This window comes from Gorilla gorilla, chromosome X, assembly GCF_029281585.2.
Source record: "Gorilla gorilla gorilla isolate KB3781 chromosome X, NHGRI_mGorGor1-v2.1_pri, whole genome shotgun sequence".
In the NCBI taxonomy this organism is placed as follows: Eukaryota; Metazoa; Chordata; class Mammalia; order Primates; family Hominidae; genus Gorilla; species Gorilla gorilla.
In genome coordinates this window covers 83,100,805-83,128,362 of record NC_073247.2, presented here as the reverse complement: position 1 = coordinate 83,128,362, position 27,558 = coordinate 83,100,805, and the positions used below count along the sequence as shown (strand labels likewise).

The 27,558-nt window shown below is 45.0% G+C and overlaps 2 protein-coding genes across 6 annotated transcripts in view; both read right to left on the bottom strand.

The window, feature by feature from the left end:
* Positions 1-9,140: 9,140 nt before the first annotated feature.
* ITGB1BP2 (integrin subunit beta 1 binding protein 2) lies at positions 9,141-13,498 on the bottom strand. Its single transcript, XM_004064363.3, has 11 exons — positions 13,025-13,498; positions 12,707-12,756; positions 12,560-12,616; positions 12,336-12,481; positions 11,536-11,630; positions 11,376-11,431; positions 11,195-11,265; positions 10,981-11,080; positions 10,592-10,705; positions 10,288-10,350; positions 9,141-9,923 (listed from the first exon to the last, which is right to left on the bottom strand). Exons 1-11 carry the CDS (start codon positions 13,086-13,088, stop codon positions 9,696-9,698), a joined length of 1,044 nt encoding a protein of 347 aa, XP_004064411.1. The 5' UTR covers positions 13,089-13,498; the 3' UTR covers positions 9,141-9,695.
* A 225-nt stretch (positions 13,499-13,723) lies between these two features.
* NONO (non-POU domain containing octamer binding) overlaps positions 13,724-27,558 on the bottom strand; it is a 40,326-nt gene continuing 26,491 nt past the window's right edge. For all 5 annotated transcript variants that reach the window (XM_055376160.2, XM_031005725.3, XM_031005724.3 and 2 more), the window contains 10 exons: positions 24,124-24,286; positions 22,942-23,135; positions 20,393-20,694; positions 18,249-18,344; positions 17,862-18,058; positions 17,448-17,532; positions 16,971-17,073; positions 16,400-16,439; positions 16,092-16,201; positions 13,724-14,957 (listed from right to left, as the gene is read on the bottom strand). In XM_055376160.2, the coding sequence (XP_055232135.1) occupies positions 14,823-14,957; positions 16,092-16,201; positions 16,400-16,439; positions 16,971-17,073; positions 17,448-17,532; positions 17,862-18,058; positions 18,249-18,344; positions 20,393-20,694; positions 22,942-23,135; positions 24,124-24,277 (1,416 nt within the window). In that variant the 5' untranslated portion in view covers positions 24,278-24,286 and the 3' untranslated portion in view covers positions 13,724-14,822. The remainder of the gene's footprint in view (positions 14,958-16,091; positions 16,202-16,399; positions 16,440-16,970; positions 17,074-17,447; positions 17,533-17,861; positions 18,059-18,248; positions 18,345-20,392; positions 20,695-22,941; positions 23,136-24,123; positions 24,287-27,558) is intronic.

The window sequence follows — 27,558 nt, the reverse complement described above, 5'->3', positions numbered from 1 at the left end:
AATCTTCGCTAGCACAGTAATAAAAATCAAGATTTGTTAGTAACAATCTTGACGATCTAATTTTAATAAAAATAAGAAATTAATACTATCATGTTAATACTATTACTGTCATCCCAAGAAAAATGATATATTTTCTCTTTTTTTTTTTTTTGAGATGGAGTCTCACTCTGTCCCCCAGGCTGGAGTACAGTGGTGTGACCCCGGCTCACTGCAGCCTCTGCCTCCTCCCAGGTTCCAGCGATTCTCCTGCCTCAGCCTCCCAGGTAGCTGGGACTACAGGCACACGCCACTACACCCGGCAAATTTTTGTATTTTTAGTAGAGACAGGCTTTCACCATGTTGACCAGGCTGGTCTTGGAACTCCTGACTTCAGGTGATCTGCCTGCCTCAGCCTCCCAAAGTGCTAGGATTACAGGCGTGAGCCATCGTGCCTGGCTGAAAAAAGATATTTTAAAAATGTATTTGAGGCCGGGAGCAGTGGCTCACGCCCATAATCCCAGCACTTTGGAAGGCCAAGGTGGGCAGATCACGAGGTCAGGAGTTCGAGACCAGCTTGGCCAACATAGTGAAACACCGTCTCTACTAAAAATACAAAAAATTGCCTGGGAGCGGTGGCTCATGCCTGTAATCCCAGCACTTTTGGAGGCCGAGGCGGGCAGATCACGAGTTCAGGCGATCGAGACCATCCTGGCCAACATGGTGAAACCATGTTTCTACTAAAAATAGAAAAAAATTAGCCGGGCGTGGTGGCAGGCACCTATAGTCCCAGCTACTCGGGAGGCTGAGGCAGAAGAATGGCGTGAACCCGGGAGGCGGAGCTTGCAGTGAGCTGAGATCGCGCCACTGCACTCCAGCCTGGGCGACAGAGTGAGACTCCGCCTCAAAAAAAAAAACAACAACAACAAAAACACAAACTTCCTGAAGACCGAAAAGTTGAATGATTTATTGTTATTTATGTTAATACACTTTTCATGATAATTTTGTCTTTAAATATGGGTGTTTTGTCATATTTCTTGTAGCTTTATCCCAATCTGGATAAATTGTAAATACCTATAAAATAAATTGTAAATACCTAATAAAATATAAAGTAACATAGCTCTAAAAGGCTTAAAATCAAACACAGGTGTTATTTGTCTGCCCTACCCATAGCACCAAATTCCATTCCCTAGAAGAAACTACTCATATGTGCATGCATGTCGCTAAATAAAATACATATATTTCTGTCACTTAATAAAAGAATAAAGGGGATTATTCAATCTCTTATACTTCTCCTACCTTCCTCAATCTTCCCAACGTGGCTGTGTTAATAAAAATTTTGGGTCCCAGCACTTTGTGAGGCCGAGGTGGGTGGATCACCTGAGGTCAGGAGTTCGAGACCAGCCTGACCAACATGGTGAAACCTGGTATCTACTAAAAAATACAAAAATTAGCAGGGCATGGTGGCAGGCACCTGTAATCCCAGCTACTTGGGAGGCTGAGGCAAGAGAATCGCTTGAACCTGGGAGGCGGACATTGCAGCGAGCCGAGATCGCACCATTGCACTCCAGCCTGGGTGACAGAGCAAGACTCTGTCTCAAAGAAAAAAAAAATTATGGCTGGGAACGGTGGCTCACGCTGTAATCCCAGCACTTTGGGAGGCAAAGGCGGGTGGATCATGAGATAAGGAGATCGAGACCATCCTGGCTAACAGGGCGAAACCCCGTCTCTACTAAAAACACAAAAACAAAATTAGCCAGGTGTGGTGGCAGGAGCCTGTAGTCCCAGCTACTCGGGAGGCTGAGGTGGGAGAATGGCCTGAACCCGGAAGGTGGAGCTTGCAGTGAGCCAAGATCACGCCACTTCACTCCAGCCTGGGGGACAGAGCAAGACTCCTTCTCAAAAAAATAAAAAAATAAAAATAAATAAATAAATAAAAAATTGGGGGAAAATGCATATGTATTTTTTTAATGACCATGTAAATACTTTTCACTTCTGAGCTGAGGAGTATGCTATGATTATATTTTTTCTAGAATTAATAATTGTCTATTTTTTTCCATGTATCTTCTTTGTATTTATGACTAAATCTTCCCATTCTGTCTGCAGGTAGTTATATGGGAATGGGATTAGAGAATCTTTTTCTTTTTTTTTCTTTTTTTGAGACGGAGTCTCGCTCTGTCGCCCAGGCTGGAGTGCAGTGGCGCAATCTCGGTTCACTGCAAGCTCCGCCTCCCAGGCTCCCGCCATTCTCATGCCTCAGGCTTCCGAATAGCTGGGACTACAGGCACCCACCATCACACCCGGCTAATTTTTTGTATTTTTAGTAGAGATGGGGTTTCACCGTGTTAGCCAGGATGGTCTCGATCTCCTGACCTCGTGATCCGCCCGCCTCCGCCTCCCAAAGTGCTGGGATTACAGGCATGAGCCACCGCGCCCGGCCGAGAGTCTTTAATTTTCTACTTTGTATATTTCTATATTAACTTTGAAAGAACACCCATTTATTACCTTTTAACTAGTAAAAGCAATAAAAATAAGAAAAGTTAATACTATCATAGTAATACTATTGTTGTCATTCCAAGAAAAAAATATATTAAAAATATTTATTTGAAAAAATAAATAAATAAAAATAAAAATGAGATTGAAAGGAATGGCCAGAGAAGTAAGGCAAAGAAGAGGCATGATGGGTCACAGAAGTCAATGTATCGAAGTATTTCAAGGAGCATTTCTTGTCATATTTTGCTTGACAGGTCAAGTGAGATGAGGACTAAAAGTATCCATTGGATTTAGTGATTTGATAGTCATTGGTGACCTTATCACCACAAACTGAGGAAGTCAGATTAGAGTGTGTTATATTAATAAGGGAGTAAGAAGAAGGAAATGGAAAAAGAATAGTTATGTCAAGAAGTTTGGCTACAACAGATAGAAGGGTGTTAGGTGGTAGCTAGAGAGGGATGTGAACTCAAGGGAAATTATTTTTGTAAGACTGGAGAAACTAGAGCATATTTAAATATCAATAAAAACATGTCAATGAGGCCAGACGCAGTGGCTCACGCCTGTAATCCCAGCACTTTGGGCGGGTGGATCACCTGAGGTCAGGAGTTCAAGAACAGCCTGGCCAACGTGGTGAAACCTCGTCTCTACTAAAAATACAAAAATTAGCTGGGTATGGTGGTGGGCACCTGTAATCCCAGCTACTCGGGAGGCTGAGGCAGGAGAATCGCTTGAACCCAGGAGGTGGAGGTTGCAGTGAGCCGAGATCCTGCCATTGCACTCCAGCCTGGGCAACAAGAGAAAAACCCCGTCTCAAAAAAAAAAAAAAAAAAAAAAAAAAAACTCAATGAGCAGGAAATGTTGAATAAACAGGAGAGAGAAGAGATAATTAATAGTGGAAGGTTTCTGGGAAGGTGTGAGGGGATAGCATACAGTAGGAAGAAATGAGAAGTATAAAAGGAGGTAGGGAGAGGATTTGTTCTAATGTGAGCAAATATGTAGATTTGATGGTGGGAAATGGGGGATTAAATGAGATAATGGATGCAAAGCACTTAGCATAGTGCCTGGCACAGTTAGTTTGTATCAGAAATGGTAACTATGGCTATTGTTGTTGTTTTTCATGTCATACACCTGCTTGAAAATTTCTCACCTTTTAGGCTTTGTCCATGTGAAATGAGCTAGTACCCTACTTTATTAATGCGATAAATTTCAATTTTTATTTTTTTGAGACAGAGTCTAGCTCTGTCGCCCAGGCTGCAGTGCAGTGGCATGATCTTGGCTCACTGCAACCTCCACTTCCCGGTTTCAGGTGATTCTCCTGCCTCAGCCTCCTGAGTAGCTGGGATTACAGGTGCCCACCATTACGCCCGGCTAAATTTTGTATTTTTACTAGAGGAGAGGTTTCACCACGTTGGCCAGGCTGGTCTCGAACTCCTGGCCTCAAGTGATCTGCCCACCTTGGCCTCCCAAAGTGCTGGGATTACAGGTGAGAGCCACCGCACTTGACTTTCAAATTTTCTATATTGAATTTATATACAATGAGGGTTACTTGAACTTTTGTTTTGTTTTATTTTCATTTTTATTTTTGGAGACGGAGTCTCACTCTGTCGCCCAGGCTGGAGTGCAGTGGCATGATCTCGGCTCACTGCAAGCTCCGCCTCCCAGGTTCACGCCATTCTCCTGCCTCAGCCTCCCCGAGTAGCTGGGACTACAGGTACCCACCACCACGCCCAACTAATTTTTGTTTTTGTATTTTTAGTAGAGATGGGGTTTCACCATGTTAGCCAGGATGGTCACGATTTCCTGACCTCGTGATCCACCTGCCTCAGCCTCCCAAAGTGCTGGGATTATAGGCGTGAGTCACCACACCTGGCCGAGGGTTACTTGAACTTTTGATTCCTTACCTCTGTTCTCTTCAGAACTTCTGGATATTTGCTGGTTCCCTGATTTTGATAAGAAGATAGAAAAAAGTTGTACATTTAAGATTAATGGGCTGGGTGCAGTGGGTCACACATGTAACCCCAGCACTTTGGGAGGCCAAGGCAGGCGAATTACTTGAGGTCAGGAGTTCAAGACCAGTCTGGCCAACATGGTGAAACTTCATCTCTACTAAAAATACAAAAATTAGCCGGTCGTTGTTGCATGTGTCTGTAACCCAGCACTTTGGGATGCTGAGGCGGGCAGATCGCTTGAGTCCAGGAGTTCAAGACCAGTCTGGCCAACATGGCAAAACCCCATCTCTACAAAAAATACAAAAATTAGGCAGTTGTGGTGGCGTGTGCCTGTGGTCCCAGCTACTCGGGAGGCTGAGGTGAGAGGATCACTTGAGTCTGGGAGATGAATGTTGCAGTGAGCCAAGATGGCACCACTGCACTCCAGACTGGATGATAGAGCAAGACACCATTTCAACAACAACAACAACAAAAAAAAAAAAAAAAAAAAAGAGAGAGAGAGAGATCACTCCTCACTCCTCCCTCCTCCTCTGATTAAGAATCTACATTTGAGGCCGGGTGCTGTGGCTCACACTTGTAATCCCAGCACTTTAGGTGGCCAAGGCAGGTGGATCACAAGGTCAGGAGTTCAAGAGCAGCCCGGCCAAGCTGGTGAAACCCCGTCTCTACTAAAAATACAAAAAATTACTCGGGTTTGGTGGCGGGTGCCTGTAATCCCAGCTACTCGGGAGACTGAGGTAGGAGAATCACTTGAACCTGGGAGGCAGAGGTTGCGGTGAGCTGAGATTGCACCATTGCACTCCAGCCTGGGCAACAAGAGTGAAACTCCGTCTCATAGATAGATAGATAGATAGATAGATAGATAGATAGATAGATAGATAGATAGATAGATAGAATCTACATTTGGCCGGGTGCAATGGCTCACACCTGTAATCCCAGCACTTTGGGAGGCTGAGCTGGGAGGATTGCTTGAGGCCAGAAGTTTGAGACCAGCCTGGGAAACAGCAAAATCCGGCCTCTACTAAAAATACAAAAAATTAGCCAGGCATGGTGGCGCACGCCTGTAGTCCCAGCTTCTCAGGAGGCTGAGGTGGGAGGATTGCGTGAGCCGGGGAGGTCACAGCTGCAGTGAGCCATGATCATGCTACTGCACTCCAGCCTGGGTGACAGAATAAAACTCTGCTTCAAAAAAAAAAAAAAAAAAAGAACTGGCTGGGCATGGTGGCTCACACCTATAATCCCAACACTTTGGGAGACCGAGGTGGGCAGATCACTTGAGGCTAGGAGTTTGAGACTAGCCTGACCAACATGGCAAAACCCCGTCTCTACTAAAAATATAAAAATTAGCCAGGCGTGGTGGTGCATGCCTGTAGTCCCAGCTAATCGTGAGGGTAAGGCAGAGAATCGCTTGAACCTGGGAGACAGAGGTTGCAGTGAGCCAAGACTGCGGCCACTGTGTGCCTGGGAGACAGAGCGAGACCCTGTCTTTAAAAAAAAAAAAGAGAGAATCTACATTCTTTTTTTTTTTTTTTAAGGCCTATAATGCCCTTTTAACTCTCTTTTTAAATCATTTTCAAAATCCTTGACCTAGAATTTTAGGCTCCTGTTAATCTAGCCACACTCCATTTAACTTTTTCATCTTCTTTCTTCAACATAACCTCTGACATGTTACCAGTGCTTACAAATAGAAAGAGGACTAAGCTTGGAGAGACTCTGAAGAGAAGCATTTACTTTTTACTCTACATACTTCTGCATTTAATTTTTTTACAGTGATAATGTACTACATTTGGAATTTAAAATGAAACACAATAAATAAATTAAAACAACTTTTGCCCTAGTATCACTCTCCCTAATCTTTCATACCCATCAAAATTAATTTCTCATTATTCAGATTTCCATTCAAATGTACAGGTGACACTTGAACAAGGGTTTTAACTGCATGGGTCCACTTATATGTGGATTTTCTTCTGCCTCTGCTACCCCTGAGATAGCAAGACCAACCCCTCATCTTCCTCCTCCTCCTCCTCAGCCTACTCAATATGAAGACAGTGATGAAGAACTTTATGATAATCCACTTCCACTTAATGAATAATAAATATATTTTCCCTTCCTTATTTTATTTTATTTTTTTTTTAGATAAGGTCTCACTCTGTTGCCCAGGCTGGAGTGCATTGCGACAATCATGGCTTACTGCAGCTTCGATCTCCTGGGCTCAGGTGATCCTCCCACCTTACCTTCCCAAGTAGCTGGGACTACAGGTGTGCGCTACTATGACTGGCTAATTTTTTTGTATGTTTTTGTAGAGAGGGGGTTTTGTCATGTTGTACAGGCTGGTCTTGAACTGGACACAAGTAATCTGCCCACCTCGGCCACCCAAAGTGCTAGGATTACACGCATGAGACACCTCGCCCAGCCCCTTATGATTTTCCTTTTTTTTTTTTTTTTTTGAGACGCAGTCTTGTTCTGTCGCCCAGGCTGGAGTGCAATGGCACAATCTCGGCTCACTGCAAGCTCCGCCTCCCGGGTTCACACCATTCTCCTGCCTCAGCCTCCTGAGTAGCTGGGACTACAGGCGCCCGCCACTACGCCCAGCTAATTTGTGGGTTTTTTTGTATTTTTAGTAGAGACGGGGTTTCACCATGTTAGCCAGGATGGTCTCGATCTCCTGACCTCGTGATCCGCCCGTCTTGGCCTCCCAAAGTGCTGGGATTACAGGCGTGAGCAACCGTGCCCGGCCGATTTTCTTAATAACATTTTCTTTTCTCTAGCCTACTTTATTGTAAGAATGTAGTATATAATACATATAACATTCAACATACGTGTTAATTGACTCTATATGTTATCAGTAAGGCTTCTGGTCAACAGTAGGCTATTAGTAGTTAAGTTTTTGGGAAGTCAGAAGTTGACTATGGGTTGGGGGCAGTGGCTCACGCATGTAATCCCAACACTTTGGGAGACCAAGGTGGGCAGATCACAAGGTCAGGAGTTCAAGACCAACCTGGCCAACACAGTGAAACCCCGTCTCTACTAAAACTACAAAAATTAGCTGGGCATGATGGCAGGCACCTGTAATCCCAGCTACTCAGAAGGCTGAGGCAGGAGAATCACTTGAAACCGGGAGGCGGAGGTTGCAGTGAGCCGAGATTGCCCCACTGTACTCCAGCCTGGGCTACAGAGCTAGACTCTTGTCTCAAAAAAAAAAAAAAAAAAAAAGTCCACTATGTGGTGGCTGGGTGTGGTAGCTCACACCTGTAATCCCAGCACTTTGGCAGGCAGAAGTGGGAGGATCACTTGAGGTCAGGAGTTTGAGACCAGCCTGGGAAACATAGTGGAATCCCGTCTCTACTAAAAATAAAAAAAATTAGCCAGGTGTGGTGGCGCATGCCTGTAATCCCAGCTACTTAGGAGGCTGAGGCATGAGAATCGCTGGAACTTAGGAGGCAGAGGTTTCAGTGAGCGAAGATCATGCCACTGCATTCCAGCCTGGGCAACAGAGTGAGACTCTGTCTCAATAAATAAATAAATAAATAAAAATTTTAAAAAAGAAGTCAAATGTGTGGGGAGTCAGTGCCCCAACCTTGCATTGTTCAAGGGTCAACTGGACTTCTTAACCTTCACATTTATGGTTAGTTAATTTTCAACTAGGGAACCAAGACAGTTCAATGGGAAAAAGAATAGTCTTTTCAACAAACGGTACTGAGACAACTGGACATCCACATGCAATAGCATAAGGTTGGACCCCTACTTCACATCACATACAAAAATTAATTGAAAATGAATCAATGACCTAAATGTAAGAGCTAAAAAACTATATCACTCTTTTTTTTTTGGAGATGGAGTTTTTGCTCTTGTTGCCCAGGCTGGAGTGCAGTGGCGTGATCTCGGCACACTGCAATCTCCGCCTCCCAGGTTCAAGTGATTCTCCTGCCTCAGCCTCCTGAGTAGCTGGGATTACAGGCATGTGCCACAACACTCAACTAATTTTTTGTATTTTTAGTAGAGACGGGGTTTCATCATGTTGGCCAGGCTGGTCTCGAACTCCCTACCTCAGGTGATCCACGTGCCTCAGCCTCCTAAAGTGCAGGGATTACAGGCGTGAGCCACTGCTCCCAGCCCTGTATAACTCTTAGAAGAAAACATAGGGGCCGGGCGTGGTGGCTCACACCTGTAATCCCAACACTTTGGGAGGCCAAGACGGGCGGATCACGAGGTCAGGAGATCAAGACCATCCTGGCTAACACGGTGAAACCCCGTCTCTACTAAAAATACAAAAAATTAGCCAGGCGAGGTGGCGGGCGCCTGTAGTCCCACCTACTCAAGAGACTGAGGCAGGAGAATGGCGTGAACCTGGGAGGTGGAGCTTGCAGTGAGCCGAGATTGCGCCACTGCACTCCAGCCTGTGCGACAGAGCAAGACTCCGTCTCAAAAAAAAAAGAAAAAAAAAAAGAAGAAAAGGTAGGGACAAATGTTCATGACCTGGGATTAGGTAATGGTTTCTTAGATATGACATCAAAAGCATAAGCAATCAAAGAAAAAAATAAACTGTATTTCAAATTAGCTGGGCATGGTGGCAAGCGCCTGTAGTTTTAGCTACTCGGCAGGAGAATCGCTTGAACCTAGGAGGCAGAGGATGCAGTGAGCCGAGATCGCACCACTGCACTCCAGCCTGGGTGAGAAAGCAAGACTCCATCTAAAAAAAAAAAAAAAAAAAAGGACTTCTTCCACCACGGAGTCTTCCCTTTTACTACTGTCCACATTAACTTTTCCATTCTTTCAACTACAGCTCTTAAAAACTGTACTGCACAATTTAGCACTCAGTTAAACTACCTGATAATGTTTATTATTATTTCATGTAGATTGGTCTTGACTTGTCAGCCAGGTTGTTACTTTGTTGAGAGAAATGAGTAAGTCTTCTGTTTCTCAGATATTTCTAAACCACCTAACACGTAACTGGGCACATAGGGAGTACTCAGTAAATACCTGGTGTTTATGAGGAATAGATTGAATGTGCATGTGCTTGTTTTCACAATGTGTGTTGAACACACAGTTGGTGGTAATAAATACAATCTTAGATAGTGAGGTGAGAGAATGACACTATGTGAAACTGAAGAATACAAGATTTATTTAAGGGAAAAAACAGCATGGTTTGGACAATTTTGTTCTCCCCTCCTTCAGCCTCCTGCTGCTCAATGATGCCACATGGCCAACAATATCCTGGTATCTAAGATTCTAAGGGAATCATTGAGGTCCTATCTAGACATCAACTGTCTGGTGTCACTATTCCCCCATTGCTTCCTCCTCTTCCTCCTCCTCTGTCCAGCTCAGATCATCATCTGAATCGTCAGATTCTTCCTCATCCATCTCTAACACAACCCCTGCCCTAGCCTTCTTAGCTAGTGCATCAGGGTGCTCCAGCTGGGCCCAGGATCCTGGGTCAGCCTTGACCAGGGAGATTTCAACCCGAGATGGCATCAAGAAGACAGAGCTCTGCTCCACGTTTATGACCTGAGGAGGAGCAAAGGAAAACAGAAGAAAGAGAGAATGAGGAAATCAAAGGCATTGGGGTCAGGGTGGAGTGGTGACAAATGAGAGAGAGAAATTTTTAATAAATAAGGTAAGAAAAAAGGTAAGGGAGGAATAAGACAATAAGGGAGAGAGAGGAAAGAAATGAGAGATGAAAAGGGAGAAGGAAGAGGGGAGGGAAAGAGGGAAATAGGAAGAGCAGGAGAGAGAGAGAAAATGAAAGCAAATGAAGAGAAAACCTCCATTTTCCTAGTACAACTCCTTCCCTCAAGACACCCTCTATTCCAGTCTAGCCGCTCTTTCACCCATCTGCCTCCCGCTCTTGTGTCCCCTGGTCTTCACTTACCCCCCAGAGCTTCATCTGTGCTTGGAACACACGGTTACCATCAAAGACAATGTGGACATGAAGCTGAGAGAAAAGAATTACAGGGGTAGTAACAAACCCAGAAGGTCAGAATAGGTCATTACGACAGATAACCAGGTCAGAGGTGTGATCCACAGGTTGGCCAGACAGCCCTGACCTAATAACTCTCTTTTCCTCTAAGGGTACTATGGAGCCTACAGGTTAACAGCAAATGGCAACTCTGCCTGTGAGATTGTAGTATCACCCAATTCACTATCCTCCCATCCAACATCAGATCATTGCTCACCTCAGTTTGACTGGCCTTCACCCAGTTAAACGCAGGAAGTGGAATCTGGCCATATACAGTCACCACTACTAAGGAATCTGTCTGGTGCCAATCATGGCGGCAAGATGCTGGGAGCTAAAGAGAAGATGTGAAATGCAGGTGGTAAGAATAAATTCTTAACTGAAGGGGAGTTCTCATGATGCATGTGGAGAAAAGACAGAGAGTCTCAAAAAGATTAACACAACCTCATATTGCAAAACCTCTGGGCTGTTGAGGGATAAGGAGCAGAATCTTATTTGGTCTATACTAAAGGGAGAAGACAGGGAGCTTGGCTATGTGGTACAGAGAGGGAGGAGAATTTACCTCTGAGATTGGGTTCTAATCAAGAGTTCAGGAAAGCTGGGGCTTACCTGCTTCCCCCAGTCATGTCTACCGACTCTGCACCCTGGTTGTGCCAAGAATGCCCCAAAATCCAGGGTCTGGATGCCACAACAGCTCCAAGACTTCATCCTGAAGTAGGAAGATAATTCAACTGAATTCTCTCACCCCCAATATTATCTTATGACCAAATATTAGGAGAAACCTGTCTCATAGCCTCATAGCCCACCCAGTCCCCTCCCTCACCCCTCATGGAATCGGGGTGCTCCTGGGTGGTAGGTACATGGAGTAGCATCACTCTCAGGGCCTTGGTAAACCTAAGAAGGATAAAGTAGAACGAGGTCATTCTAAGGTATATCCTACTCAGCCTATCTATACCCAGTTGTCCCTCAGCCATATGCTTGAGCCCCTCAAAACTCCCACTCACAGCATCACATCCTGGGTTCTGGCAGCTGGAACCAGTCCGGATCAGACTGTCAAGTCCTGGGCAAGGGAAACAGAGTCAGGAACTTATCCATCCCCCCACTCAATTGCCACTTCCACTAAATTCCAGTCTATGAAGTTGATCCTACTAAAGACCCACCTACCTGCCCCAGGTTCCTGGTCTAATTCCTTCTGTTCCAATGCCATTTCCAGGGCTTGGGATATATTTAGCGGCAGCAGCTTCAGAGGCAACTCTGACCTAGGGGTTATGGGTGGTGATTTAGTTCTGACCCATTAGCTATGATTGCTAGCTCCAACACTCCCACCGATGGTAATGGAATTAAAGAAGCCTGGTGAAAGTGAGGCAGAGTTGGAGAGGTTGGGTAGCAACCCCATTGCCAATTTTCATCTCTGTGGACATCCCAAATACCTGAACCCTAGAGAAATCCCCAGCACTTCTCTTACCCATCTACTCAGTTGCTCTAAACCTAACCACTTTTCTCTGCAGAACTGAGTCATATCCTCTTCCTCTTTATCTAATTGTGGACCTAATATGACTTCCTTCTGTTGCTCTTATTATTCCCACAAAATTTGGGAAGTCTCCTGGCTGCCAATAATACAATACATCCTTTTCTTGATATGAGATTTATCTTAAAGTTCTTTTCTAGAAAGAGAAGTCATTCTCAACAATCCCTTTTGTGTTATACACTAAGGATGTATTTGTGAGGGGCTATCTACTCTGTTGATTCAGGTATCTATCCCATCATCCCATACCACCTTAGAGGAAAGGGCGTTATTTCCAGACACAAATTTCCCCTAAGGCACAGGATATACACCATCCAAACCCTGACATCTGACCCTCCTCACATCCCTGGTCCCTAGTTCCCAGTCCTCAATGACCCATTAATCACTCCTAGGAAGCTACATGAAAATAAGAAAAGTCCAGGGGCCTCCTCCTCTTTACTTGGGCCTCTCCCGGCGCAAGGTCTCTGCTGACTTTGGAATCACATTCAGAGGTTTTTGCTCCTGAAGTGAACTGCTTGTAGCAGGGCCTTCAGGTTGAGGGGCCTCAGGAAGCTTCTCAGCACAGTGTGGTCCCATAGTACAGCCCTAGTATAGATAAGGAGATAAGGATTAGGGATAGAATCCTTCTATTGGGGGCAGAATCCAAGTACATAAATAATTTACCTTGATGTTTAAGAACTCAGAGAAATCTACAGTTCGCTTTCGGCAGCAGGACCAACCCTGATAACAAGAGACCCAGATCAGCTTAGCTTCCTGGGTATTATCTCTTCTGGGAAATGCTCTTGCTAACCCCCCTCACCTACTCCTCACCTTAAGTGCATCATGGAAGATTGGGACCCCAGGGTGATGGCAACAGGAATCTGTGGACATCAGTACAAGTTATCAAGGAAGGGAAGATAACTATACCAAGTATCATTTTTCACCTCTTCCCAGGTTTCTATTTATGGTTTCTTCCCATATAATGTGAAGAAAGAAAAAAAAAGCCAGCAAAGGCTGTAAGATCACTCAGACCAATTAAACTAGGGCAGGTAGTTTCTTTCCCCGCTCCTCAAACACACTGCCCCCCCCAGCTGACCAGTCCCCAACACCCACACAGAGCCCCTGGCCAGGTCAGGATTCTTTACTCACCAGGAAGGTTGGTATTAGGGTCAAAGTGCTGCCCACAGCCTTTGTTACGACAGAGTAGAGACATGGAAGCGTTGGTTGAATGATTATTGAAAGGGTATTTCAAGGAGTCTGGCTGCCGAATGGGGAACACCTCTTAGTCTGGAGGCTTTTAGCTGCCTGGAAGGGCCAGCTGTTTCTATCTTTAGTTCAGGAGGCGTACACCTCCTAACATGGGCAAGGGAACTTCAATTGGTCTTTCCAGCCAATAGGAAAGAGCTCAGGGGCATTTTAGCTCTGAGGCTCAGGAAAAAAGGATCAGGCAGAGTAGGGCTTTGAACTTGGGTGAGGTCAGCTCACCACTACTGAGACAGTTTTAGATTCACCACGGCAATTCCAAGCCTTGGACATACCAGCAGCTGCTAAGAAACACATACCAATTTTGAGACCCCCCCGCGCCCCCAGCTCGATGAGGACTAAGCCCATTTTCTTCCTCTTTCAGAGGGGCAGCTTTCCTTCATCATTACTTCCATGTAGTATCAATAGCACTAATCCTTGCCAACCCCTCCAGCCATTTGATGCACCTCATCCCCACCTCCTCCCCATGTTTGTCTAGATCAATACTGTAATCCAAAGGTCATAAAGGATTACCTTTATAGTCTACTGCTCATCTCCTGAGATAACTCCCCTCCCTCCTTTCCCCTTCAAAAACACCACAGAAAATTAAAAGGCTTAAAATGTATTTTAATAGGTTGATGCTGCATTACTGCTCCATTTTTCAGAAAATCTCCAAATATATGAGACAAATCAAACACAGTACACCAATGAAAAAAAAATGCACAGCATGACTACCTAAGATAGGCGAGTCTAAGAGCTACTGTCAGACCTTCAGTATACAGTAACCCTGTTCCCAAGATTGTACTAGGCCTATCAAGAAAAGCTGTGAACAGCAACATCATAGACACAAAAGGGTCATTCCTGGGTGTCCTCACCCAAGAAAAAGATGGAGGCAAGTTAACACAAGATTTTTTTTTAAAGATATACTAAAATGAAAATCTCTAAGAGAAAATGTCTTCTTTAGGACATGAAGGGGTAATATATGGGGTATAACAGAACCGTATGTACGCTGCCTGTGACCTTTGTGGACGTTTGCCTGAATTCTCACCTGGGAGTGAATGGAGCAATGGGGCTAAGGTCATTGGGGGATGTTTGGTTTTTGTGGTGTATGTGGCAGTTTCTCTGGGGCTAGGGGAGTGTAAGGATAAAAAAGCAAGTGAGGTTGGGCACGGTGGCTCACCCCTGTAATCCCAGCATTTTGGGAGGCCGAGGCGGGTAGATCACGAGGTCAGGAGTTCAAGATCAGCCTGGACAAGCTTGAACCCGGGAGGCAGAGATTGCAGTGAGCCGAGATCGTGCCACTACACTCCAGCCTGGGCGACAGAGTAAGACTCCGTCTCGGGGGCGGGGCAAGCAAATGAAACAAGATGGACAAAAAAAAAAAAAAACAAAAACCGGAATGATCAAGATTAATGGGCTCTAACTGGATCCACTTTGCCATGGTTTCCCCAGGCCCTCAACAATCACATTAGAGACTTCAGGAATGCACCACACAGAACTGATTAAACAATATACCACACAGAATTGACTTGTTTAATACCACCCCTCCCTTGCCCTCTGCCTCCAGCATACTCCCTAGAGTAGTACAGGCAGGGTAGATCTAACTATTGGAAGGAATCCCTAACACTTTTCCAGGGTAGAATTCTGGCTAGTCCAAAAAGGGTCCTTCTTTTAAGGGTTTTGAGAAACTAGACACTGCAACTTATTAGTATCGGCGACGTTTGTTTGGGGCAAATTCAGCTCCAGGAGCTGCACGGTTGAATGCAGGAGGAGTTCCACCAATTGCCCCAATTCCTTCCATTGTAGCAGCCTGACCAAAGCGTTCAGTTGTTGGTGGGGTCTTAAAGAGAAAAAGAGAGCAACATTGTAACAAACAGAGCCATTGTTGGAAGCTTCCCACCCATCTGTAGTCCCTCCACTGGAGGCTATTTCCATTCAACTATTCAAGGCTCCCGATGGTAGGCAGGAGTGGGTGACTAAGTCTGTTTAGAACTCTAGTGGATAACCCCAAAAGTGGTGGCGCATGCCTGTAATCCCAGCTACTCAGGAGGCTGAGGCAGGAGAATCGCTTGAACCTGGGAGGCGGAGGTTGCAGTGAGCCAAGATTGCACCACTGCACTCCAGCCTGGGCGACAAGAGCAAAACTCTGTCTCAAAAAGAAAAAGAAAAAAAGAAAAACAAAAACAGAAACAACCAAACTATCCAGTTTTGGCATTTTAACACCATAACCAAAACAACCCCAGGATTGCATGAGCCATGAAGTATTTGGATTCACAACTATTTTATGTGATAATGCCTAGCCTTCATTGACTTCCCTCCAACAAACATAGTCAATCAGACTGGCCAGTCAGACGGTGGCATTTACTTAACTCCTAGATTAAGTATAGAGACTGAGTTTGCTCAAGATTCAAAAATAAAGACCTTGAGGTTACATTTAATGGATACCAGCAGTCCTAAAGACTGCTATCTGGGCCGGGCTCGGTGGCTCACGCCAGTAATCCCAGCACTTTGGGAAACCGAGGCGGGCAGATTATCTGAGGTCAGGAGTTCAAGAACAGCCTGACCAACGTGGTCAAACTCAGTCTCTAATAAAAATACAAAATTGGGAGGCCGAGGCTGGTGGATCACCTGAGGTCAGGAGTTCGCGACCAGCCTGGCCAACATGGTGTAACCCCATCTCTACTAAAAATACAAAAATTAGCCGGGCATGGTGGCAAGCACCTGTAGTCCCAGCTACTCGGGAGGCTGAGGCAGGAGACTCGCTTGAACCCGGGAGGTGGAGGTTGCAGTGAGCCAAGACCATGCCATTGCACTCTAGCCTGGGCAACAAGAGGGAAACTCTGTCTCCAAAAAAAAAAAAAAAAGACTACTATCTATAGCAAACTGAGGTAGGCCCCCAGGGGCTGTGAAAGCAATGCCTGTTCTCCTACTACCACCATTTAGAATTACTGTTAAGGCCCTGCAGTTTTATTACCAATCCCAAAGTTCCATCCGGCATCATAGTGGCAGGTCCTGGAGGAGCTGGGGTACCAGCTGGCACAGGAGCAGGGGGCATGGCACCTCTGTTGTTTATGCCCATAGCACCTAAGGCAGAGTAGTGTGATCAGTACAAGGGATAAAGATTGTTAGTCTCTTTCTATGCCAAAGGAAACAATTCAACAAGACCTCTGGGCTAAGTAAGACATGTATGTCACCCCCTTAAAGTAGGTAGCAGAAGCTACATAGTTCACCCAAGACCAAACAAAAAAGGAAATCAGAGCCATTAACCTCCTAAGTCCTTACCTCCCATAGCCATCTGACCCATCCGAATCTCCTGCTCTCTCTGAAAAACAAAAAATACTCAAGACAGTCCAAGACAGCAGTGCATTCTACCACAATCCATCAAGGACCACACACTAAGGGAAGTAGACATAGAGTGATAACACGTCCAAACAGCACTGAGAAAGCTAAGGAGCACAACCCTTGCTAGTTGTGCAACAAATTCAAAGTCACGAGCTACTAGGACGTAAGCCAGAGCCTCCTATTAGCAACAGAGAGGTGAACGGGGGAAGAGATTGCTTCTGAAGCTCCAACTTGTACAATTGCAAGGACAGCAGAGGACTAGCCAAGGTTGCATATCTCTTCCTATAGTCACTGAGTCTAAACAGAATACAGCAGACCCAGTTTTTCATCCTATATTGCTTGTGAGGCAAGAACTCCTCTTCAAACCTTACCTCTCCTTCTTATGAATTCTTTTTTCTAAAGGGTTATTTCACAACACAGGAAAATTGGTCATAACCGGTAACCTAGCAGACAATTCATGGTGAGTTTATCACGACTGGTCTGGTACATCACGGGCACATGGGAGATATACCGCATCAGGGAAGGTTCCCTTGAATCCTTCCTGCTGTCGCCGCATCATTTCTTCTTGCTGCCGCCGCATCTCTTCTTCACGGCGCCTGCGCTCTTCCTCCTGCCTACAGAGAGTCACCAATGTATTTAAGACAGAGGCATTTCAGAACTTGAGCAGATTAACAGGGGACTCAACCAAGGAGACTGGCCTACTGAAAACTATCAGTTCACCAGGAAACTCACTATTAAGTGTGCCCAGCCCTGAGGCAACCCCCAAAGAAACCTCATGAGACCAGCATTCAGCTGCTTTCTTTTTAGCAGGTAACTTCTAGGACCATGGGCAGCTAAAACATCTCCAATCCAAAGAAAGAACCTGAGAAGCAGCCAGGAAATATTTGCCAACACATTTATAAATACATGAGGTAGCATGGCAGTAGGAAAGAGGAGTGAGATATTACCTTTTAGAGTTGTCAGGGAAAAAGTGTTCGAGAAAAGTTACCTGAGCTCCAGTTGCTTTCGTTTTTGCACCTCTTGGTTGTGCAGCTCTTCCATCCTCCGAAGTTCTTCTTGGCGCCTCATCAAATCTAAAAAAACAACAGACTAAGAATATTCCTCATTGTCTTCATATAGATCTAATGACTTTCTTCAAATAAAGATCCAGAAAGCAAAGAGGATCTAATTCCTTTGGAACCACCTGTGGTGTCCAGATTCCAAAATGAAGTTATACCTATCATTTCCTTCTCCACAGAATCCAGTATCTCTGCCACATCTCCAAGCCTATTTATCTACCAAAATCAACGCAAACTAAGTATAAAAGCAGAGATGTAGGCCCTTCTGTTAATTGATACAAAGAATCCCATTTAAAAATGTCATTTTGTCCTTTCAGCTTTAAGACTTACAGGCCTAGACTCACCCTGTCTCATTAGCATGACCTGGTGCTCATGGCGTGCAGCTTCCATCTCCATCTCCAGCTTCTCACGAGCCTCCTTGATGTTGCGGTCCACTTGGTCCTGCTGCTGCTTCTCCATCTCAATGAGTGCCTTCCAGCGCATGGCATATTCATACTCAAAGGAGCCAGGCTGTGCAAATCTGGGTGGCTGCTCTCGTTCCCTATAGGCAAGGTTCCTAGGTTACTAACTTTGTCCAGAATTACCCCAGCTAAGAATTGCATTCCTTGTGAGGACCAAGATAATGGCTGCCAGTGAACATGTGCAGCAAAGACCTGCCTCTTTTACATATCCCTTTATAAGCTTTCTTAAGAAGGAAACACCTAATAGGGAAATCTATCAAGACTGCATACTTGTGAAATTGCTGGTTTTTTATAACCAGCTTCTCTGGAAGTCCCTCTTCATCATCTAACTGGTCCATGGGCTCCACAGTCACAGGACGAGGAAATCTGGAAGAAAGAACAAAGTTCAGTGTTAATCAAATCATACCCCACCAGGCTTCTTCTCTACACATGTCACTGGCACAATGAATTAGCTAGGGCTCAGGACTGGACAAACACTTCTGAAGTTTTTATACCTAATGACATTATAAAAAATTTGGGGTTGGGCTGGGGGTGGTGGCTCACCCTGTAATCCCAGCACTTTGGGAGGACGAGGTGGGTGAATCATGAGGTCAGGAGTTCAAGACAAGCCTGGCCAACATGGTGAAACCCTGACTCTACGGACGTCTGTAATCCCAGCTACTTGGGAGGCTGAGGCAGGAGAATCGCTTGGACCCAGGAGACAGAGGTTGAAATGAGCCGAGACTGTGCCACTGCACCACTCCAGCCTGGGCTACAGAGTGAGACTCTGTCTCAAAAAAAAAAAAAAAAAAAAAAAAAAAGAAAAAGAAAAAAGAAAATCTGGGGTTGACAGGACGAAATCAGGACTTAGATCTCTGAATACAGTCTCAAAAAGATATTCCAAGTAGGTAGGTGCAGTACTTAAGTACAGCCTAAACATCTACAGACACTCTGAGAAATGACTTGTGGTAAACACTAAGAGATACTGCAGGCACAAATCAACTTTTCAGAGCTCTAAATCTTCAAAGTAAAGAGAGACTTAACACTGATTACATGACAACCTACTGAATGACTAAAAAGTTATTTTTCATAATCGTCATCCCACATCTATTAATGTAAGATTATAGAAAAATCATATGAGAAAGCTCACTTAGAACCAAAAGTCTTTTTTTTTGGAAACGGAGTCTTCCTCTGTCGCCCAGGCTAGAGTGCAGTGGTGCAATGTCGGCTCACTGCAACCTCTGCCTCCCGGGTTCAAGTGATTCTCCTGCCTCAGCCTCCCAAGTAGCTGGGATCACAGGCGCCCACCACCACGTCCAGCTACTTTTTGTATTTTTAGTAGAGACGGGGTTTCACCACCTTGGCCAGGCTGGTCTCAAACTCAGGACCTCGTGATTCACCCGCCTCAGCCTCCTGAAGTGTTGGTATTACAGGCGTGAGCCACCATGCCCAGCCTAGTATTAAAAGTCTTTTTTTTTCTTTGGAGACGGAGTCTTGTTCTGTTGCCCAGGCTGGAGTGCAGTGGCGCAATCTCGGCTCACTGCAAGCTCCACCTCCCAGGTTCACGCCATTCTCCTGCCTCAGCCTCCAGAGTAGCTGGGACTACAGGCGCCTGCCACCACACCCGGCTAATTTGTTGTATTTTTTAGTAGAGACGGGGTTTCACCATGTTAGCCAGGATGGTCTCGATCTCCTGACCTGGTGATCTGTCCCGCCTGGGCCAAAAGTCTTTTTTTTTTTTTTGAGACAGAGTCTTGCTCTATTGCCAGGCTGGAGTGCAATGGCACAATCTCAGCTCACTGCAACCTCTGCCTTCCAGGTTCAAGTGATTCTCCTGCCTCAGCCTCCCAAGTTGCTGGGACTACAGGTGCGCTAATTTTGGTATTTTTATTTTATTTATTTGTATTTTTAGTAGAGACGGGCTTTCACCATGTTGGCCAGGATGGTCTTGATCTCCTCACCTCATAATCCACTCGCCTCGGCCTCCCAAATTGCTGGGATTACAGGCGTGAGCCGCTGTTTTGCCCAGCCTTTTATTTATTTTTTTGAGGCAGTTTCACTCTGTTGCCCAGGCTGGAGTGCAGTGGCGTGATCTCAGCTCGCTGCAACCTCTGCCTCCTGGGTTCAAGCGATTCTCCTGCCTCAGCCTCCCAAGTAGCTGGGACTACAGGCACACGCCACCATGCTTGGCTAATTTTTTGTATTTTTAGTAGAGACAGGGTTTCACCATGTTGGTCAGGCTGGTCTCGAACTCCTGACCTCGGGTGATCCGCCTGCCCCGGCCTCCCAAAGTGCTGGGATTACAGGAGTCAGCCACCATGCCAGGCTGACCAAAAGTCTTTAAACATAGAAAAGTGGTTACTAGAGGCTAACTCTCCAGACCATGGAAGGAATTAGCAATCTAAGGTCTATGTCTGAAAATGACCCTCACTTACGTAGTTAGCAGGAAGGAGCCTTCACTGCATCTGTCCAGAGCTTTCCGAGCAGCTGGCTTCCCTGAGAACTCAACAATGCCTTTTCCTGAGGGCCTTCCTCGATCATCCACAATGACTACAGCCCTCTCTACCTGGCCAAACACAGAAAAGGCTTCTTCCAGCAGTTCGTTGGACACATACTGAGGAAGGTTTCGAACTGTAAGGGATGCACTATGGCAGGCAAAGCGCACACGCAGCTGCTTTCCACGGAGTGGCATATTGTCCAGCTCCACTTTGGCAATCTCCGCTAGGGTTCGGGTTTCCTAGGAAGCAGAGGAAAATCAGAATAACTCAGTTTGACAAAGAACACCTTAGCAGCCAAAACAGTCTAAAACAGTACAGTTCAATATCTCCCCGGAAAAACTAAACAACCATACAAAGAAACAGAAGTGAAAGAACTTAACTGTGTGCTTCAGCTCTTTGGCCACCCTAGTTTGCTTCTGATGGCCTTGCAATAAATCACATGTAGTTCTAGAAGTCAATAACACTTAGGTGATCATCAATTTCATAGGTATTATTCTCCCAATGACAACAGATCATCCAGAAAACAAAGACCATTGGCCGGGTATGGTGGCTCACGCCTGTAATCCCAGAATTTTGGGAGGCCGAGGCGGGTGGATAACGAGGTCAGGAGATCGAGATCATCCTGGCCAACAGGGTGAAACCCCGTCTCTACTAAAATACAAAAAATTAGCCAGGCGCAGTGGCACGCACCGGTAGTTCCAGCTACTCCAGAGGCTGAGGCAGAATTGCCTGAACCCGGGAGGCGGAGGTTGCAGTGAGCCAAGATCACGCCACCGCACTCCAGCATGGGCAACAAAGCAAAACTCCGTCTCAAAAAAACGAAAACAAAAACTCAAAGACCACCCTAAAACCACCTAGAATATTTTTTTTTTTTTTCGAGACGGAGTCTTGCTGTGTTGCCCAGACTGGAGTGCAGTGGAGCAATCTCAGCTCACTGCAACCTCTGCTTCCCAGGTTCAGGCGATTCTCCTGCCTCAGCCTCCTGAGCAGGTGGGATTACAGGCGCTTACCACCATGTCCAGCTAATTTTTATAGTTTTAATAGAGACGGGGTTTAACCATGTTGGCCAGGCTGGTCTCAAACTCCTGACCTCAAGTGATCCGCCCACCTTGGCCTCCCAAAAAGTGCTGGGATTACAGGCATGAGCCACCATGCTCAGTCTAATTTTTGCTAGGTATGTACCAGAATCACGAATATCCTCCAAGAAGCCTCTTTGGAACCAGGAACCTTGACAGGATCCCTTTCATATTACTAAAGAGAAACCTGATACACAGAGAAAAATGACTTGGCAGATTGGAATGAAAATCAGTTCTGACCACCCCATCCAGTGATCCTGCTGTCACATTATTCTCTTCCATTTATGGAGGTAGATAATGTCTAGAAATGTTTTCCTCTCATATACTTTCCCTAAATCGAACCAGATTTTAAAATAATGTCTACACTTACAAACGGTTAAGATAGTAAATTTTATGTTATGTATGTTTTACCATCATTAGTTTTTTTTTAAGAGACTGGGTCTCACTCTATCACCCAGGCTGAAGTGCAGTGCTATGAGCATAGCTCACTGTAACCTCAAACTCCTAGGCTCAATCGGCCCTATCATCTTAGCCTAGTTGAGTAGTTAGGACTACAGACGTACACCATGCCTGGCTAATTCAATTTAAAATAGTTTTTTAAAGATACAAATAAACCAGGCACCGTGGTGCATTGCCTTTGTCCCAGCTACTCAGGAGGCTGAGGACAGAGAATTGCTTAAGCTCAGGAATTCAAGTCTAGCCAAGGCAACATGGTGAGATACCCAACTCTTGATCATGGGGGGACCAAATAGGGGAAGGGTACAGATAAAACAAAATTAACCACAACTTGATAATTACTGAAGCTATGCAATGCATATGTGCAGGTTCACTATTATTCTGTCTACTTCTATATGTTTGAAATTTCCTAATTAAAACAAAAAAGTTCCAGCCAGGTGCAGTGGCTCACGTCTGTAACCCCAATACTTTGGGAGGCCAAGGTGGGTGGATCACCTGAGGTCAGGAGCTTGAGACCAGCCTGGCCAAAACAGTGAAACCCCGTCTCTACCAAAAATACAAAAATTAGCCGGGTGTGGTGACAGACACCTGTAATCCCAGCTACTCAGGAGGCTGAGGCAGGAGAATCACTTGAACCCGGGAGGTGGAGGTTGCAGTGAGCCGAGACCATGCCACTGCACGCCAGCCTGGGCCACAAGAGTGATACTCCGTCTCAAAAAAAAAAAGTTCCAAAGGGCATACTTTAGCTCCAGTATCCTAGGCAAAAAACCTGTTATCCTTGAAACAAAACTTATGAGGAAAAATTAAAATGTGCCATTTTTGTGGTTCTGTTTCATCAAGCTTTCAAGGAACAAATCATCTGAGAATTATTTCCACTGCCTATTTTTGCACATCTATTATTCTCCAGCTTCCCCACCTTTAGAGCACATGCCTCAAAAGCCAACAGTTGCTCACCAAGCGGATAAAGCCAAATCCTTTATCCTTATGAATGAAGACTTCGCCTGCCTTTCCATATTTCTCAAATAGTTTCCTCATTTCTTCCTCAGTGATGTCGGGAGGAAGATTTCCCACAAAAAGACGGCTTCGTTGGGTGAAGGTCTTCTCTCCTGGTTTTCTAAAATTCTTCAGGTCAATAGTCAAGCCTTCATCTGAGAGAAAACACACAGTCACTTAAAAGACTGGGGAAATAGAATTACAGTCGTATCCTCAAAGACCTATAACCACTGATAAATGAGGAAACATTAATTGTTGTAGAGAATGCAAACACCATTTCCCAAGGCAACCTAACCACTTATGAGTAAATTGTGCCTTAGAATGTGAAAGCAGTATGCAGAGGACATCTGAACAGCTCTACGACGGGCCAGAAGCCAAGCTGGACTAAGCAAGAGAAAGAAAAATACAGGCGCTACCGGCCAAAGAGAAAAATTAAGCAATTCAAGGAAGGAGCCCTATGTTACAAGGCATCAGATTTTAACATTCAAAACATACCTTCAGATGAGAATAAACAAACAAACAAAAAAAACAAAAAACAAAGTAACTGTTCCATTTTCCTAATCTCTCACCAATTTTCATAACCTTAACAGTTCCCATTCTTTCAGGCTGGGGGCAACAGAATGAAATGAGTTAGGAAAGAGCAACTCTTTATAGTAATCTCTGGAAATAAACAAAGTTGGGATTGGTTCTAGTCTTAGAGGCACACAATTGGTACTCAAACAGGAACATATACTTAAAGACTTTTTACAATGAGCTGGTACAGGCTCAAGGCTAAAAGTACAGTATTCAGTACCAGACTTCTCCATTTAAGCCTTAAAGACTTTTCTATATTATTTTTAACTACCAGTCATCTGATGACTACCTCTAAGAACCAAGCTGAGGTAAAACATGCAGACATCTGTTTAACAGTAGAATGTGTCAACACAGCAGAGCAACCTGTACTCAACTGCTGTCATACATGTTTGCTCCTTGGTTCCGGAGAATCAGCCTTTTCCATCGTAAGTATTAAGAGGTAAAGAGAAAAAAGAACAAAGGTGTGCCATAAAGGCCTATTCCCTTATAAGCCCGAGAAACTAATCTAAAAACCAAGAAACCATTCCCAGAGGGAATCCATTTCTACTCCATCACCTAGCATATACACACTTTGGCTGCTGGCCTGTTGCCCATTTGCAGGTATTGGCGGTGGTGGCGGCTGCTGCTGTTGCTGCTGGTGGTGCTGCTGCTGGTGGTGATGTTGATGATGCTTTCTTGGAGTATGGTTTTGCTTCTCCAAGTTAAAAGTTTTATTACTCTGCATTTTTGCACCCTACAAAGAAAAAGTAGACTAATAAATAAATTCAGTACTAATAACACAATCAGCCACCTTCCCGATGACTTATATGTAATTCATCACCTTAGGTGCTCTGGCTTTTGTCAGAGGCAAACAATTTGTTACTTTGAACAACCACGACAAAGAAGAACAATTCAAAAATCTATCAGTGTTGCATATGGAAACTATGTTAAAAAAAAAATCTTGTGTTCTGGAGGTTACAAAATATAGTAAAAATCAAACAAAAAAGGAAAAAAATAAAGAAAAAATAAATAAAAAGGCTGGGTGCAGTGGCTCACACCTGTAATCCCAACACTTTGGGAGGCGGAGGTGGGAGGACTGCTTGAGTCCGGGAGTTTGAGACCAGCCTGGGCAACATGGTGAAACCTCACCTCTACCAAAAAAATACAAAAATTAGCTGGGTGTGGTGGCGCACGCCTGTGGTTCTAGGTACTTGGGAGGCTGAGGTGGGAGGATCACTTGAGCCCAGGAGTTCAAGACCAGCCTAGACAACACCATGAGACCCCCATCTCTACAAAAACATTTAAAAATGACCCAGGCAGGTTGGGCGTGTGGCTCAAGCCTGTAATCCTAGCACTTTGGGAGGCCGAGGTGGGTGGATCAACCAGGTCAGGGGTTCGAGACAAGCCTGGCCAACATGGTGAAACCACATCTATACTAAAAATACAACAACTAGCCAGGAATGGTAGCGGGTGCCTGTAATCCCAGCTACTTGGGAGGCTGAGACAGGGGAATGGCTTGAACCTGGGAGGTGGAGGTTGCAGTGAGCTGAGATCGTGCCACTGTACTCCAGCCTGGTGACAGAGTGAGACTCCGTCTCCAAAAAACAAAACAAAACAAAACAAAAAAACACTACCCAGGCATAGTGGTGCCGTAGTCTCAGCTACTCAGGAGGCTGGAGCTGGAGGTTCACTTGAGCCCACGAGTTAGAGGCTGTAATAAGCCATGACTGTGCCACTGCACTCCAGCCTGGGCAACCAAGAAAGACCCTATCTCAAAAAAATAAAAAATAAAAATAAAAATCTGGCCAGGCACAGTGGCTCACACCTGTAATCCCAGCACTTTGGGAGGTTGAGGCAGGCAGATCACGAGGTCAGGAGATCAAGACCATCCTGCCTAACATGGTGAAACCCCGTCTCTACTAAAAATACAAAAAATTAGCCGGGCGTGGTGGCGGGCGCCTGTAGTCCCGGCTATTCGGGAGGCTGAGGCAAGAGAATGGCGTGAACTCAGGAGGCGGAGCTGGCAGTGAGCCGAGATTGCGCCACTGCACTCTAGCCTGGGCAACAGAGCTAGACTCTGTCTCGAAAATAAAATAAAATAAAAAATTTTAAATTTAAAAAATAATAAAATAAAAATCTAAAAACAACGAGGCATCAGCAGTTATACTGCACATAAAAACTAAATGTGTACTGGATGAGAACTGTTTGCACTAGAATCGCTTAAGGAACTTCCCAGTTCAATACTACACATTAATAGAAAACTACTTTTCCAAAAGAATCTACTCTTAAAAACTCGCCCCATCACACATTTAAGCATATTTTAAAAACAAAATGATCGAAATAGATTCTGGTTATCACAAGGACAAAGACTAGTAAAGTCTTACCTTCTCTGGTACCTACCAATCCTAGCCCACAGTACATACCGTGGAAATAACAGTGGTACTAGTATGGGCTGTGAGGTTAGGCATCCTTAGGTTTGAACTGTGTTCCTCAATTGTGTACTACTTACTAGTAAATTACTCTGTACCTGTTTCTTCAGCTGTTCTAAAGGGGATGATAAAAATACCTGTCTCTCAAAGTGGCTATGAGAATAAACATGTGAAAATGCTGGCTCACTACTGGCATACAGTATATACTCTAAATATTTATTAATTACAGTGGAAAGACAAATGACTACTAAAGCAATAAAAGCAAACATAAAAAGATAGGCCAGGCGAGACGGCTCACGCCTGTAATCCCAGCACTTCAGGAGGCTGAGGCCAGTGGATTAGCTAAGGTCAGGAGTGCAAGAACAGCCTGACCAACATGGTGAAACCCCATCTCTACTAAAAATACAAAAATTAGCGGGGTGTGGTGGCACATGCCTGTAATCCCAGTTACTCAGGAGGCTGAGCCAGGAGAATCACTTGAACCTGGGAGGCGGAGGTTGCCGGGAGCCGAGATTGTGCCATTGCACAAGAGTGAAACTCCGTCTCAAAAAAAAAAAAAAAGAAAAGATAAATAGGCTGGGCACAGTGGCTCACATCTGTAATCCCAGCAATTTGGGAGGTCTAGGCAGGAGGACTGCTTGGGCCCAGTAGTTAGAGACCAGCCTGGGCAACATAGTGAGCCCCACCTCTACAAAAAATATGTATTAAAAAAATTAGCCAGGCATGATAGCACACTCATGTAGTCCCAGCTACTTGAGAGGCTGAGGCTGCAGTGAGCTGTGATCACGCCATTGTATTCCAGCCTGGGCAGGGAGAATGAGACCCTGTCTCAAGAAGAAAAAAAAAAAAAAAAGATAAAAATAATAAAATGTTAAATTCTATCATTTAAAAATCAATGTAAGATTAAAAAGAAAACAAGTGCTCTGTGCTCCCAAACGTTGAAATAAAAAAAAAAAAAAACAAATGAAGCCAGCATGGTGGCTCAGGCCTGTAATCTCAGCACTTTGGGAGGCTGAGGCGGGAAGATGGCTTGACCCCAGGAGCTTGAGACCAGCCTGGGCAACATAGCAAGACTCAGTCTTTATTAAAAAAAAAAAAAAAAAAAAAAAAAAAGGGTAGAGGGGAGGGGAGGCCAGGTGCAGTGGCTCATGCCTGTAGTCCCAGCTACTTGGGAGGCTGAGGCTGGAGAATCACTTGAGCCCACGAAGAGGAGGCTGCAGTGAGGCAAATCATAACACTGCACTCCAGCCTAGGCAACAGAATGAGACCCTGTCTCAAAAAAATAGAGAAAAAAATAGGCTGGGTGCAGTGGTTCATGCCTGTAATCCCAGCACTTTGGGGGACTAAGGCAGGCCAGATCACCTGAGGTCAGGAGTTCGAGACCAGCCTGGCCAACACAGTGAAACCCTGTCTCTACTAAAAATACAAAAAAATTAGCCGGGTGCGGTAGCTTGCACCTGTAGTCCCAGCTACTTGGGAGGCTGAGGCAGGAGAATTGCTTGAACCAAGGAGGACGAGATTGCAGTGAGCAGAGATGCTGCCATTGCACTCCAGCCTAGGCGGCAGAGTGAGACTTGGTCTCAAAAATAAATAGGCC